The sequence below is a fragment of the Doryrhamphus excisus genome, linkage group LG5 (assembly GCF_037039965.1).
Source record: "Doryrhamphus excisus strain RoL-2023G ecotype Guam linkage group LG5, RoL_Dexc_Guam_v1.1, whole genome shotgun sequence".
Classification (NCBI taxonomy): Eukaryota; Metazoa; Chordata; class Actinopteri; order Syngnathiformes; family Syngnathidae; genus Doryrhamphus; species Doryrhamphus excisus.
The window spans coordinates 12,282,489-12,295,246 of record NC_136361.1 but is presented as its reverse complement, the minus strand read 5'-3'; the positions used below and the strand labels follow the sequence as shown (position 1 = coordinate 12,295,246).

The 12,758-nt window shown below is 42.7% G+C and overlaps 1 protein-coding gene across 1 annotated transcript in view; it reads right to left on the bottom strand.

Annotated features, from left to right (window-relative positions):
* LOC131105307 (neural-cadherin) overlaps positions 1-10,616 on the bottom strand; it is an 88,371-nt gene extending 77,755 nt beyond the window's left edge. The window contains exon 1 of the mRNA XM_058053294.2: positions 9,472-10,616. Within this exon, the coding sequence (XP_057909277.2) occupies positions 9,472-10,381 (910 nt within the window). The 5' untranslated portion in view covers positions 10,382-10,616. The remainder of the gene's footprint in view (positions 1-9,471) is intronic.
* Between the last annotated feature and the right edge of the window lie 2,142 nt (positions 10,617-12,758).

The following is a 12,758-nucleotide window of genomic DNA, read 5'->3' as shown; positions in this document are numbered from 1 at the left end:
TGGTCTGTTTTAATGTTTTCCACCCATGGCCCGCCTCCTAGCACACCCATTCCGCGGTGGTTGGTCACATTCCCGAGTCATAGAAAGAGTTCCAGTTTGTGCCGCTAAATGTATAGGGTTTGATTAACCGTATAAGATTTAATAATAAACAGCGATTTTGCCCACTGCAGAGTACTTATAAAGACTTTGTGCCGACAGCTTTAAAGGATCATAAACAGTGATTTATCTTTTAAAATGTCTGCTTTTAACATGCAGCCATGTGTGTTGGATCCCGAATCCAACATGGCATCTTTTGGAATTGTAAACAAATGTGGCTTTCCCTCACAAGCCATTGCAAGGAACGTAAACAGAGAAGCAGAGCTTGGGGGAGGGTGGGGGAAGCAGAGTTTGGGGGAAGGTTGAGAGTGTTTCTGGCCTACAGCCACGACCATAAGGAAGCCCGCTCCTCTGTGACATCACAAAAGAACAGTTTTGCAACGCCCTCTGAAACCGAGTGTTTTGAGCCACCCCAAACGTCTTTCAGGGCTCACTTCCAAATGCGCAAACGTCATTATCTGAAACTTTAACACAAGAACACAACATTCTAACTACATTTATAGGTCAGAAAAGTGGAAAAAGCATAATAGGTCCCCTTTAAGCAAAGTTGAGTGATTTAACTAACATTTACATGACACGTGATGCATATGGATGATTATTTTATGTGTGTTGCTGCTTTGTTCTCTTTTAAAAGGTCATTGTGGGAGAACGTCAGCATGTGGCCACCATCATTTGTCCTGCGGCACTTTGCACACACTCGCAAACAAGAGCAAAAAAAAAAATGTGCCTATCGAGAGCGCTGTGATCAATGTTTGTGACAATGACAGACACACAAATACAGTCGCTGTGAAGCTCGGCAGCCTCCAGGACACACACACACATGCAGAGCGGTGGCAGGTTGCTTCCCGCCCGCAGCAAAATACACAAATAAAGACAATATCGAATAAACAGCAGCGACAAACCTCACGCATTACCTCGGGGGCCTGCCGACTACGCAAAAGCTGCGTCTTCATGCATGTGTGACTGTAAATATTAGCCGCTTAATCGGGGACACTACAATCACTGTGTGGACAACTACAGCCTTCCACTGCAATGTGCAGATAATAAACATATTTTATTACGCAGGCAACCACTATCACTGCCTACATTGTCATACAAAAAGACTATATTGTACTCTGAATAAGGAAAAGCCAGTGTGCCATGACTTTATAACACAATTACTGCAGCTTTCCAGGCTTTCTGTTTATTGATACTGGGCAGACAGTTATCATTAATAACTGGCAGGGCATAACAATTGCTTTCATTATATGACTTGTTGCGCATGTGCTCCTGTATGAGCGAGCAGAATGTGGGTTGTGAATTTGTGGATTATTTTCTTCTTTCTTTCTTTCTTTTCTTAATTTATTTCAGACATGCATACTATGTTACATTATTCTTTCACACATATACACTTACAATACACTTACAATATCTATTTATATATATATATATATATATATATACATACACACATATATAGATACATATACATACACACATATATACATATATGTATATACACATACATACACACATACATGCACACACACAACACCTCATTACTACACATGCCTGAAAAGGAGCAGGAAGAAGCAAAGCTTATTAAATCCTACCCTACCCTTACCACATATCTCCTGTGGTGGAATGAACACATTATGTGTTGTATACAGCATTTCTTTAACATGATTGGGAAAAAATCAGAATCCGATATTGAATTTTTAATCTGCTATCGGCCCGATATCAGCATCCCTACTTGAGATGAAACCAAAAACACAAAAATAGTGTGTATTTGTCAACATAATTGTGGTGCTTTTCGTGATGTTGACTCACTTTTTGCTAATATGTCACGGCTAATGAGAATGACATCATTACACCCCTACCACTCAAACCCACCTACACCACACAAAGATGGCGGCCCTGTGGTAAACACTGTCACGCCTGAGCGAACTGAATGTGCGTTTTGATTTGGTGGCTTATCTACTAATTATCTGTTTATTTCTCTTATGCAGGTGGGTGTCATCATTAATTTTGCATGTTCTCCCCGTGCATGCGTGGGTTTTCCGGGTACTCCGGTTTCCTCCCACATTCCAAAAACATGCTAGGTTAATTGGTGACTCCAAATTGTCCATAGGTATGAATGTGAGTGTGAATGGTTGTTTGTCTATATGTGCCCTGTGATTGACTGGCGACCAGTCCAGGGTGTACCCCGCCTCTCACCCAGCTGGGATAGGCTCCAGCACCCCCCGCGACCCTCGTGAGGAAAAAGGTCGCATTAATTATATGAATTGAATACGTACATTGGGCATGCGCTCATGAATGAGTGATCTTAATCGGGGCTTTAATATTCAGTTTGTCTGTCTATTTATTTTATGCAAGGTGGAGGTTATCATAAATAACCGGCGGGAGGAGCGGTCGCATTAAATATATGACTTGAATACGTTGCGTGTGCATTCATGCAGGAGCAATCTTAAAGTGGCTTTCACTTTTGTTGATTATTTGCCTATTTCTGTTATACAGGGTGTTGGTCATAATTAATAACCAGCATTAGGAGGGGTTGCATTAATTGTGGGACCTGAATATGTGCTCTCATGCATGTGTATGGGTTTTGATTTTCTGGATTAGTTTGTTTTTGTTTATTTTATGCAAGGTGGCAGTTTAATTAATTAATAACTGGCAGGAGGAGCCATCACATACATTCTGCGCCTCTTTATGGATTATTTTGAGTCTTTCTATTGTTAGGGTTAGGGTTAGGATATAATTAATATCTAGCAGCAGAAGGGATGACATGAATTATACGATAGTAGTACATTCAGCCTAATGTAGGCTTTGATTTACTGATTATTATTTTGATTTATTTGATTATTTTGACTCTCATTGGTAAAGGTGGTGGTTATTATATCATTAATAATTGGCAGGAGGAACAATCACATGAACCTGTCTACATTGTGCTTGCATGTGCTCATGCACAGAGAATTGTAACAGCTTCTTCCAAGCCATGATGATGAAATATGGAACAAGCTAACAGCAGACATGTTAGCCAGAGGCTGACGTGCGGTTCCTGTCAATCAAAAGTGATCATTCCAATCTTGGTGAAGGCAGAAACTTTGAATATTGGCTGTCATCCCAATGCTGAGCAGCAGTCAGAGGGTGAAAAATACTTCTTGTTGTTGGTGTGAGGAGTTGTGTGTGAAATAATAATCAAAGTGAGCCTCTTTCCCTGCTCCATTAAACATCAATATGAGCTATGTTTTCTGGCTGTGTTTTGTCCAATTCAGCTCATTAGACGCCTTTTTGTCTCAGCGCCGCACTGATCTTTATTTGGCTGAAATAAGCCGCTCTGGAGCGAGAAAGAATAACTTTGCTGGATTATAAATGACTACATTTGTCTCTGTGATCAAATCCTTTTTTTATCTGTGAGAAGACTGCAACAAAACAAGCCAGGATTCTTTTCTCTTTCTGTTGTTGATCTCAAAGTGGAGGCACATTAGCGTCAATGAGGGAGCGGAACAGCATGATTTAACATTCTTCATCATGTATGACCATACAAGATATTGATCATGATCTATTTCAGGTGTGTCTACAATTACATACAGTTAAACCAAAGGATGGAGGCGGGCACTTTGATATACTTCACAACACTGAAACCAATCAAACATAGATCATTCATTCATTCATTTTCTACCGCTTTTCCTCACAAGGGTTGCGGGTGGTGCTGGAGCCTATCCAGCTGTCTTTGGCCGAGAGGCGGGGTACACCCTGGACTGGTCGCCAGCCAATCACAGGGCACATATAGACAAACAACCATTCACACTCACATTCATACCTATGGACAATTTGGAGTCACCAATTAACCTAGCATGTTTTTGGAATGTGGGAGGAAACCGGAGTACCCGGAGAAAACCCACACATGCACAGGGAAAACATGCAAACTCCACACAGAGATGGCCGAGGGTGGAATTGAACCCTGGTCTCCTAGCTGTGAGTACCACTCGACTGCCGTGCCCCCTATGCTAAATATACTAAGCTAAAATATTGACACCTTGTGTTGTACAGTGACACCTCGGTTAGCGTCCGTCTGGGTTAGAGTAGTTTTCAGTCAAAAAGTTCTTAATACACTGCATGAGTCCAATGTATTTTTTATCACAAAACATCCTTCTTACAAAGAAGCTAGCTTGCTAACTGTCCATCTATGAAGTCATCTCTGGTTGACTCTCATAAATGTTAATACAATAACAAGAGTTATTGTACAAGTTTTAACAATTGTAACAAGAGTTGTCAAGAGTTATTTCTTCAATTTCTCAGCAATTCTATTGTGTTTTTCACCTTATTTGTCGAAATACTGCACATTGAAACTTTCTTTGGCTCCATTTTGGGTTGTTGAGATGGGAAATATTGTTGAATTCAAGAAAAAACAGCAAGGTGTGGTGGTGTCTCGTTGCCAGATCGTTTCTTTGGGAACAGGCACATCAGGAATCAGGAAAAAGTAACCTCAAAAGTTCAGTTCGCCATTTCAGTCATCATTGTTTTTATATTAGTAGTAGTTATTATTACATTACATCATTTATATGAATTCAGGATTGTTTCCTGCTATCTACATGGAAACGTTTTCGGAAAGTATTTTGGCGTTTTAACCTCTCATCCTCCCTGGAATTGTGTTCTGATTGACCCAAAACAGTCAATTTTTTTCCCACAGTTGGAAAATCTGAAAACGCTGGCGTAATACGAGTCTAAAGGTGACTATAGGGGTGTTATTTAATGTCTAGAGGGCTCTAAAAATGTACAAAAAAACTGTATTTAGACGGTTTTAAATAGGTTTTCAATGGTCTAACTACAAAAATATTACATTTATAAATAAGGAATCATACTTGGTTGGTTATCATTACATTGAGTTGGTGTTGAAAAGCACCGCAACTGTTTCTCTTCCTCATCTTCCATGCTTCTTCGCATGCCAACAACTGTGAGCACTGTATCCCGTTCTCATCCCCCTTCCAGTTTCTTCTAGTACAGTTTCAGTAGTTTATTTTTTTTTACCGATGTTTGTATCTTACATGCGGCGGCACGGCGGTCTAGTGGTTAGCGCGCAGATCTCACAACTAGGAGACCAGGGTTCAATTCCAAGCTCGGCCATCTCTGTGTGGAGTTTGCATGTTCTCCCCGTGCATGCGTGGGTTTTCTCCGGGTACTCCGGTTTCCTCCCACATTCCAAAAACATGCTAGGTTAAATGTTGACTCCAAATTGTCCATAGGTATGAATGTGAGTGTGAATGGTTGTTTGTCTATATGTGCCCTGTGATTGACTAGCGACCAGTCCAGGGTGTACCGCGCCTCTCACCCAAAGACAGCTGGGATAGGCTCCAGCATCCCCCGCAACCCTCGTGAGGAAAAAGCTGTAGAAAATGAATGAATGAATGTATCTTACATTAAGCTTAACTCTCCCACCAATTCCTCGTCTTCCTGCCATTCTTGTTGCTCCTCCCCTGGTCTGTTATTTGGTGTTTGTCGTTACTGTGACTACCTGATTTTTGTATTTAGCCTGTGGAATGTTGCGCTCTACATGAGCTAAGATTGCATTTGACGATTCTTCTTCTGTCTCCGCATCCCGATGTCTAATCCTACACTCAAAATGTTACCATGGGAGGGCAAGTGAGGACTAGAACACTGCGGTCAAGAGGGTGACCAATCACACGTGGTGACACATCCGCCCTGGTTCCCACTAACAAAATCCCAAGTGACAAAAAGCAGAGCGCCTCAATCAGCGCTCCGGTTTACATCACGGCCAGCGCCGTGTCGGACAAATCACAAAAAGACGCAGCGAGCGCAGCCGTCTGCTCTAACCCAAATAAAGCTTCCTGTCGGGGGGCCCGGGGAGGACGGAGAAGGGGGAGGGGGCGTCCCGTTTGAGCGCCTGTGAGATGTTCAGGTGAGCAAACACGACTAATTTGTGCAAATAAACAGCAGGGATGCAGCGTGCTCGCACTGATTGAACAAATGTGACCTGGATGCTGGCCGCCATCGTCACATGTGCCAGTCGACTCTTTGCCTAAACATTTACTTTGGTGGTGGCGGCTTGGGGGCGGGGTGTTAGTGTTCTTTTTTGAGGGTAGGTGGGGGGTCACAGCAACATCTGGATGTCGTTTCATCTTGTCAAACACTGACGTTGACGCCAGACTCAACTTTTTAAACACTTTTTCTTTGAAAGATTTCAGATGAAGATGAAGACCGCCTCAATGACCAAGTGCAAATGGAATTGTTTGATCTTTAAAGATCTTTTCCACTAAAATGGAAAAATTCATGCATCAATTCATCTCGTATGAAAAAAATACATGCATGCATACATCATATATTACAATTCACAATTCACAATGTCCAAAAAGGAGTAGGAAGAAACACAAATAAATCACTGTTATGATAATATATTTTTTTTAATTATACTGAGTGGGGGAGTGTACATATCTTTACAAATCTTTGTGCTTTTATTGGTTATTAATATCAACATTCTAGCTTTTTCGAGTGACGGCGAACAGATGTGCATTGCACGGTGGTACAAAGGTGAAGCTCACTCCCGCGTGTCTGCTTAGTGGATACTTTTTGATGATGGATTGCATTAATTACCGAATAAACGCATGACGCAAAAAACACTTGTGGACTCTTACTGGCTAAATATAGCGACCATGTCTTCTATGTATGAGGTGTGTTATGAAATGGAACAGGCGATCGCGGCTGCTTCAATGTTGGGGTTGAACCACATGCAAGGAGCGTCAATAGAATCGCTTGGTGCTTCTGCTTGGACATCAACAAGTAGCAAGCAGCTATTTAACTCAGATGGAAAACAACAGCCACATCATAGAAATCAATCGTAATCCCTCATTTCTCACCGTTAATTGTTTCCAGACTCGACCATGATAAGTGAATTTATGTAACCTAGGCTTTGTTATTTCATTCATTCATTTTCTGTACCGCTTATCCTCACGAAGGTGGCGGGTATGCTGGAGCCTATCCCAGCTGTTTTTGAGCGAGAGGCGGGGTACACCTTGGACTGGTCGCCAGCCAATCACAGGGCACATATAGACAAACAACCATTCACACTCACATTCATACCTATGGGCAATTTGGAGTCGCCAATTAACCTAGCATGTTTTTGGAATGTGGGAGGAAACCGGAGTACCTGGAGAAAACCCACGCATGCACGGGGAGAACAGAGATGGCCGAGTGTGGAATTGAACTCGCCTCTCCTAGCTGTGAGGCCTGAGCACAAACCACTCGTCTGCCATGCAGCCAGTGCTTTGTTATTTATAAATGGAACATTTTCATCGTTACAGCATTGAAAATCAACCTTCTAAATACAGTCTTTTTTTCATGTTGTAGAGCCCTCTGGAAATGAAATAACACCCCTATAGCCACCTTTACATTTTACAGTTTACTCGATACGATAGATGTAATATGGGAAAATAAGTCCTTTGGGTCATAAGTAAGACTTGTGGTCATGTGTTTTGCTGTAAATGTGTTCCGGTGCTGGGAGAGAGTGTGGGGCGGACAGGAAGTACCATCAGGGGTTCAGAAATTCAGGGTTGAGTTTCAGTTTATACAGGAGTACCCCGTGATAGAGATTACTGTGTCTGTTGTGAGATAATTCAAACCCGCAATAAAAGCCTGTTGTTCTGGTGATCAAGTCTGGTCAAGTCTGGTGCTTGTGTGTCTCAACCAACAGTACAGTAACTTAAGTCTTTGAATTCGGCTTGCGAATGCCTTATATTTGTATTTTAGTTCATTTAGCCATTTTTATGTCTGAAAATTCTTAATTTTGTCAAAATATGTCAACTTTGCTTAAAAAGGCATATTTATGACTAGTAATAGGCCACATTCTGTGAAGCCGCTAAATTCAAAGCGCAAAGTGGAGCGGGAAGACTATTCATGAAGGGAAGCGTAAAATGGCATTTTTTTCAGGTTTATGATTTGACAAAATATGCATGACAGCTGGTGAAATGAGTTTTATGTGGTGCTAAAAAGGTATCCTACTTTAGAGTGGGAAAGCTATAGACTGTGTTCAAGTTGTGTTGTGTTCAAGAACGCAACAGTGTGTCTTCTATTTGGAGGATTTATTAAGCTGTGGCAGTGTCAGAGAAAGGTGTGTATATGTATGTTTCACTTGTTTGTGTCTTATAGCGTATAGAGTAGCTTGAGGTGCGTTCAAGGACTAAAATCAAAATGCTTGACGTAAAGTATTATCAATGAAACAAATGGCTTTTCTCAACAAGTAGCAAGTGCCACTGTTGGCCCCGCCCCCCATCTTAAAGCAGTTTGTAACAACTCTAAACATATTTATTGGGCTTTTCCTGTTTTTACCCACTTTTTGTCTCCCACAATGTTATTTCTCTTTTCCATATCATCCTTTACAATAACACACAAATGCATCAAATTAGACGATGATGTTACAAATTAGGCTGCACTGTGAATGAGTGGTTAGCACACAGGCCTCGCAGCGAGGAGACCCGAGTTCAATTCCACCCTCGGCCTCGGCCATCTCTGGAGTTTGCATGTTGTCCCCGTGCATGCGTGGGTTTTCTCCGGGTACTCCGGTTTCCTCCCACATTCCAAAAACATGCTAGGTTAATTGGCGACTCCAAATTGTCCATAGGTATGAATGTGAGTGTGAATGGTTGTTTGTCTCTATGTGCCCTGTGATTGGCTGGCGACCAGTACGGGGTGTAGACAGCTGAGATAAGCGGTAGAAAATGAATGAATGAACATTACAGATTATTCTTTAGTGGGGTTTTTTTGCGAAAAAGACGGAATTTGACATCAAAAGCCAAATTAAAAAGTAGTGATTAGGCAGTGATGTCATCATGAAGCTTTTCTCTCTTGCTGTACCGCTCACAACCACGAGAGGGCATCTTTGCTAGGTGCCTAGACATTGCTACTTGTATGATATGCTGTGATGTGTTACGGTTATTATTTCTTAGTTGTGTAAGATTACAATACACATTTTTTTTCACATGAGTAATTGATACATGTTTTAGTTAGGTATTATTTATGATATAAACAATGTGTGTTTCATGAAAGTGACAATAGTTTGTGTCTATTTGCTAACATTATAGTGACAAACAACATGGAATAAGCCATAGAACAAACAAGAACACACACTCTACACCGCAACAGTGTGTGAAGTGTGCTGAGGTGTGTTTGTTTGATCACACACACGCGCACACACACACACACACACAGAGAGAGAGAGAACAACCGTAAAAAACAGCAGCAGCAGGAAAGCAGAACCTCAGAACCAGAGAAATGCTGATATTAAAGTCTGTTGAAATGTAACATAATAATTATGATCTATAATGCAGAAGAACCAACTTCTGACCCTACCATTCTCTTTCAAAAAAAGTCAGGTGTTCTTACCTCTGTGTTTTTGGACCTTGACCAGAACCTCCGTGGGCTCCTGCAGGCTGCTCGCCAGGTACACTCGACCAGAGTCCCTCTCGATCTGGACCGGCGAGTCCCCCTCTGATATCACCTCGAACCACCGCTGCTCGAACTTCTGGTCCGGTACCGTGAAGACAAGGTCTCCGATCCCGGCCTGGTCGGGGACTGTGACACTGTACGCCATCTCCTCAGACAGGGTTCGCTTGGTTCTCCTGGTCCGGCGGAGGACCGCGACGTGCAGGAAGACCGGGCCACCCACCAGCGGCTCGTCCCCGCCGTCCCTCACGAAGAGCCGGGCTGTCACTGTGCTGACCCCCCTCAGGGAGCTCACCAGCCTCACCTGGCCGGTTCCGGGGACCACGTGGAGCAGGTGGGACGTGGGCTGGGTGTAAAAAGTGACACGGCCGTTTCTGTCCGCGTCTCCGTCCTTTGCATGGAAGTGGGCCACTTCGGTACCGAGCATCGTGAGTTCGTCCACTTCCACAGTCTGGTTCCCTCCGGTGAAGCGGGGAGCGTTGTCGTTCATGTCCGACACCTCCACCTGGACTTGAACCGGACCCCGGAAACACCGAGGATTAATGTCCACTTTGAGCTCATACATGGCGATGAACTCCCGGTCCAGAGATTTAGATGAGACCAGAACCAGGTGGTCTCCGTGCCCGAGGACGAGCCGGAAGTCATCGGCGTAGTTCCCCCTGAGGGTGGCTTTGAGCGAGTCCTCATCGGGACAGACACCGGCTAGGACCGGCACTGCCACCCCGTTCACTGGAGTCCCAGCTGGGGAGTTCTCCAGGATTCGTCCAAAAAAGTGTCCATGACGAGCTGAGACAGGACGAAAAAGAAGAAGAAGGACGTTGAGGAGGACAAGTGAAGCTTTTTTGGCCATGTTGCCATCAAAAACAACAAAAAAATAAAGAGTCTGACATCCAAGTTAAAAAATAATAATAAATACGTGCAAAAGTGACTATTTAGTCTCTCATTTAACTCCTAAATCTTCAGTGAAGATCTCAAAGTCCATCCTGTGAACAACACCTCACCGAGATGATTAGACTATAAACCTATAAAAAGTCTTCCATTCAATAAAAGCTGCTGAATTTGGGAGTAGGTCCAGTGGTTTCTCCTGGAAGGAGGATGGAGGAGAGTGAAACTACACCCCCAGCAGCCTCCATGTGCATCACAGGCACCGCCCACACTACTGCAGGTGGACCAATCAGGGCGCATCAGCAGGCTCGAGTGACAGGGACTCCGCTGATGCAAAGAGAGAGAGGAAAGAGTTCATTTTCAAAGTGCAGCTAATAATATTAATAAGACGAATGATGTCACAAGATGTCATCGCGCGGCAATTCCAAATGTAAAAAAATGCCATTTATATGACTCCTTTTATTTTTCACACATTCTAAATAAGTTCCACAAGAGTGTACTGAAATGTGTTGTCCAAAATCTTGTCTTGATGCTGGAATTTAGAAACAAAAAGAACCAAAGAACCCACTGGGACGGAACAAGGCTTGAAGATGCAGCGTGAATAGATCAGTCTTATAGCCATACAACCCATCCCAGCCCACCTGGCCGCCACCTCAACAAACTTCAACTTTTTCCAACTACTGAAGCTCCTCTTATATTGCATTTGACATAAATCCAAATGTACACAATTAAAACTCTCATTCAAGAAAAGAAATTAACAGATTCTACAAAAAAATCTATTTAGTAATTCTCAGCACTCAGCAAATACTCATCGGGTTAGCAAAGGCAGACGTGATATTCATGTCCCAAACTTGATCAAACGTCCATCACAGGATGTGGATGAAACCAAGTGAGTTTTGTGGGGGCAGGGGCTGCTGGATGTCAGCCTTCAGCTTACTTAAGGTAAAAAAAAATTAAATTACAACTGTAATTGCTCAAAAATAAGCCACATTGTTATATATAATTGTTATATCATTACCCCTGTCCTCCAAAACCTCCACTGGCTTCCCGTCCCCCAACGCATTCACTTCAAAATTCTTCTCATCACCTACAAGGCCCTACATGATCTGACCCCCCCATATCTCACAGACCTCCTCAATCCACATAATCCCCCGCGTCCCCTTCGCTCCTCAGACTCAAACCTCCTGGCACTCCCCTGTAAGACCAAGCTCCGAACCTGGGGAGACAGAGCCTTCTCCATCGCTGCCCCCACCCTCTGGAACTCTTTGCCCCATTCACTCCGTGCTTGCCCTGACCTTCCCACCTTTAAAAAACAACTCAAGACCCACCTCTTTAAATCAGTTTTTAATGTCTAACCTTTTATATCTGACTGCTGTGCCCCGCCCCGCTTTTACTCATGTTTTAACTATACTCATGTTTTTACTCATGTATTAACCAATGAATGCTGTATTTTGGTGTTTCTTTTATTCTGTTTACTTGTTCTATTCAACTTCATTCTTTTGTAAAGTGTCTTTGAGTATCTTGAAAAGCGCTATACAAATAAAATGTATTATTATTATTATTATTATATCATATTTCTTTGTTTCTATCATTCTTTGTCAGGAAGCACTTTGGGCGTGTGACCAATCACAGCAGACTGGGCGTGCCCGTCCATTAATTCATTCAATTATTCATTCATTCATTCATTCATTTTCTACCACTTATCCGTGCTAGGGTCGCGGGTATGCTGGAGCCTATCCCAGCTGTCTTTGGGCAAGACACCACAGGAAACACAAATCCGAGTAAATACAGCTGAATAGGTGTAGATTCTGGAAGATCTAGAAAGCTTTCTGTGCTGGTTATTGTGTGTAGCTGCTCTACAGGAGTCCACAACTCAATCCAAAGGGTCAAAAAAGGAGCATAATAAATCCCCTTTAACAAACACTGCTTCACCTTTTTTACACTTGTGTGACAATGCTAAAATATGACTCAAAACAGAGTTAACATTTGATATTATTAGCACTGCTTCACTTCTTTTTGCACTTTTTACACAATTCCGAATGTTAAAAAGTGATTTAAAACAGTGCCTGTACACTTAATAAAGTATCTAACAACGTGGCCACATTAGTCTTGCTCATGAGTTAGCAGTCCAGAATGTTCTTTCTGCTGGTTGTACGTAAAAGCAGTCATTCATTCATTCATTCATTTTCTACCGCTTTTCCTCACGAGGGTCGCGGGGGGTGCTGGAGCCTATCCCAGCTGTCTTCGGGCAAGAGGCCGCAGGAAATACAAATCCAAGGAAACACAGCTGAATAGGTGTAGATTCTGGAAGATCTAGAAAGCTTTCTGTGCTGGTTATTGTG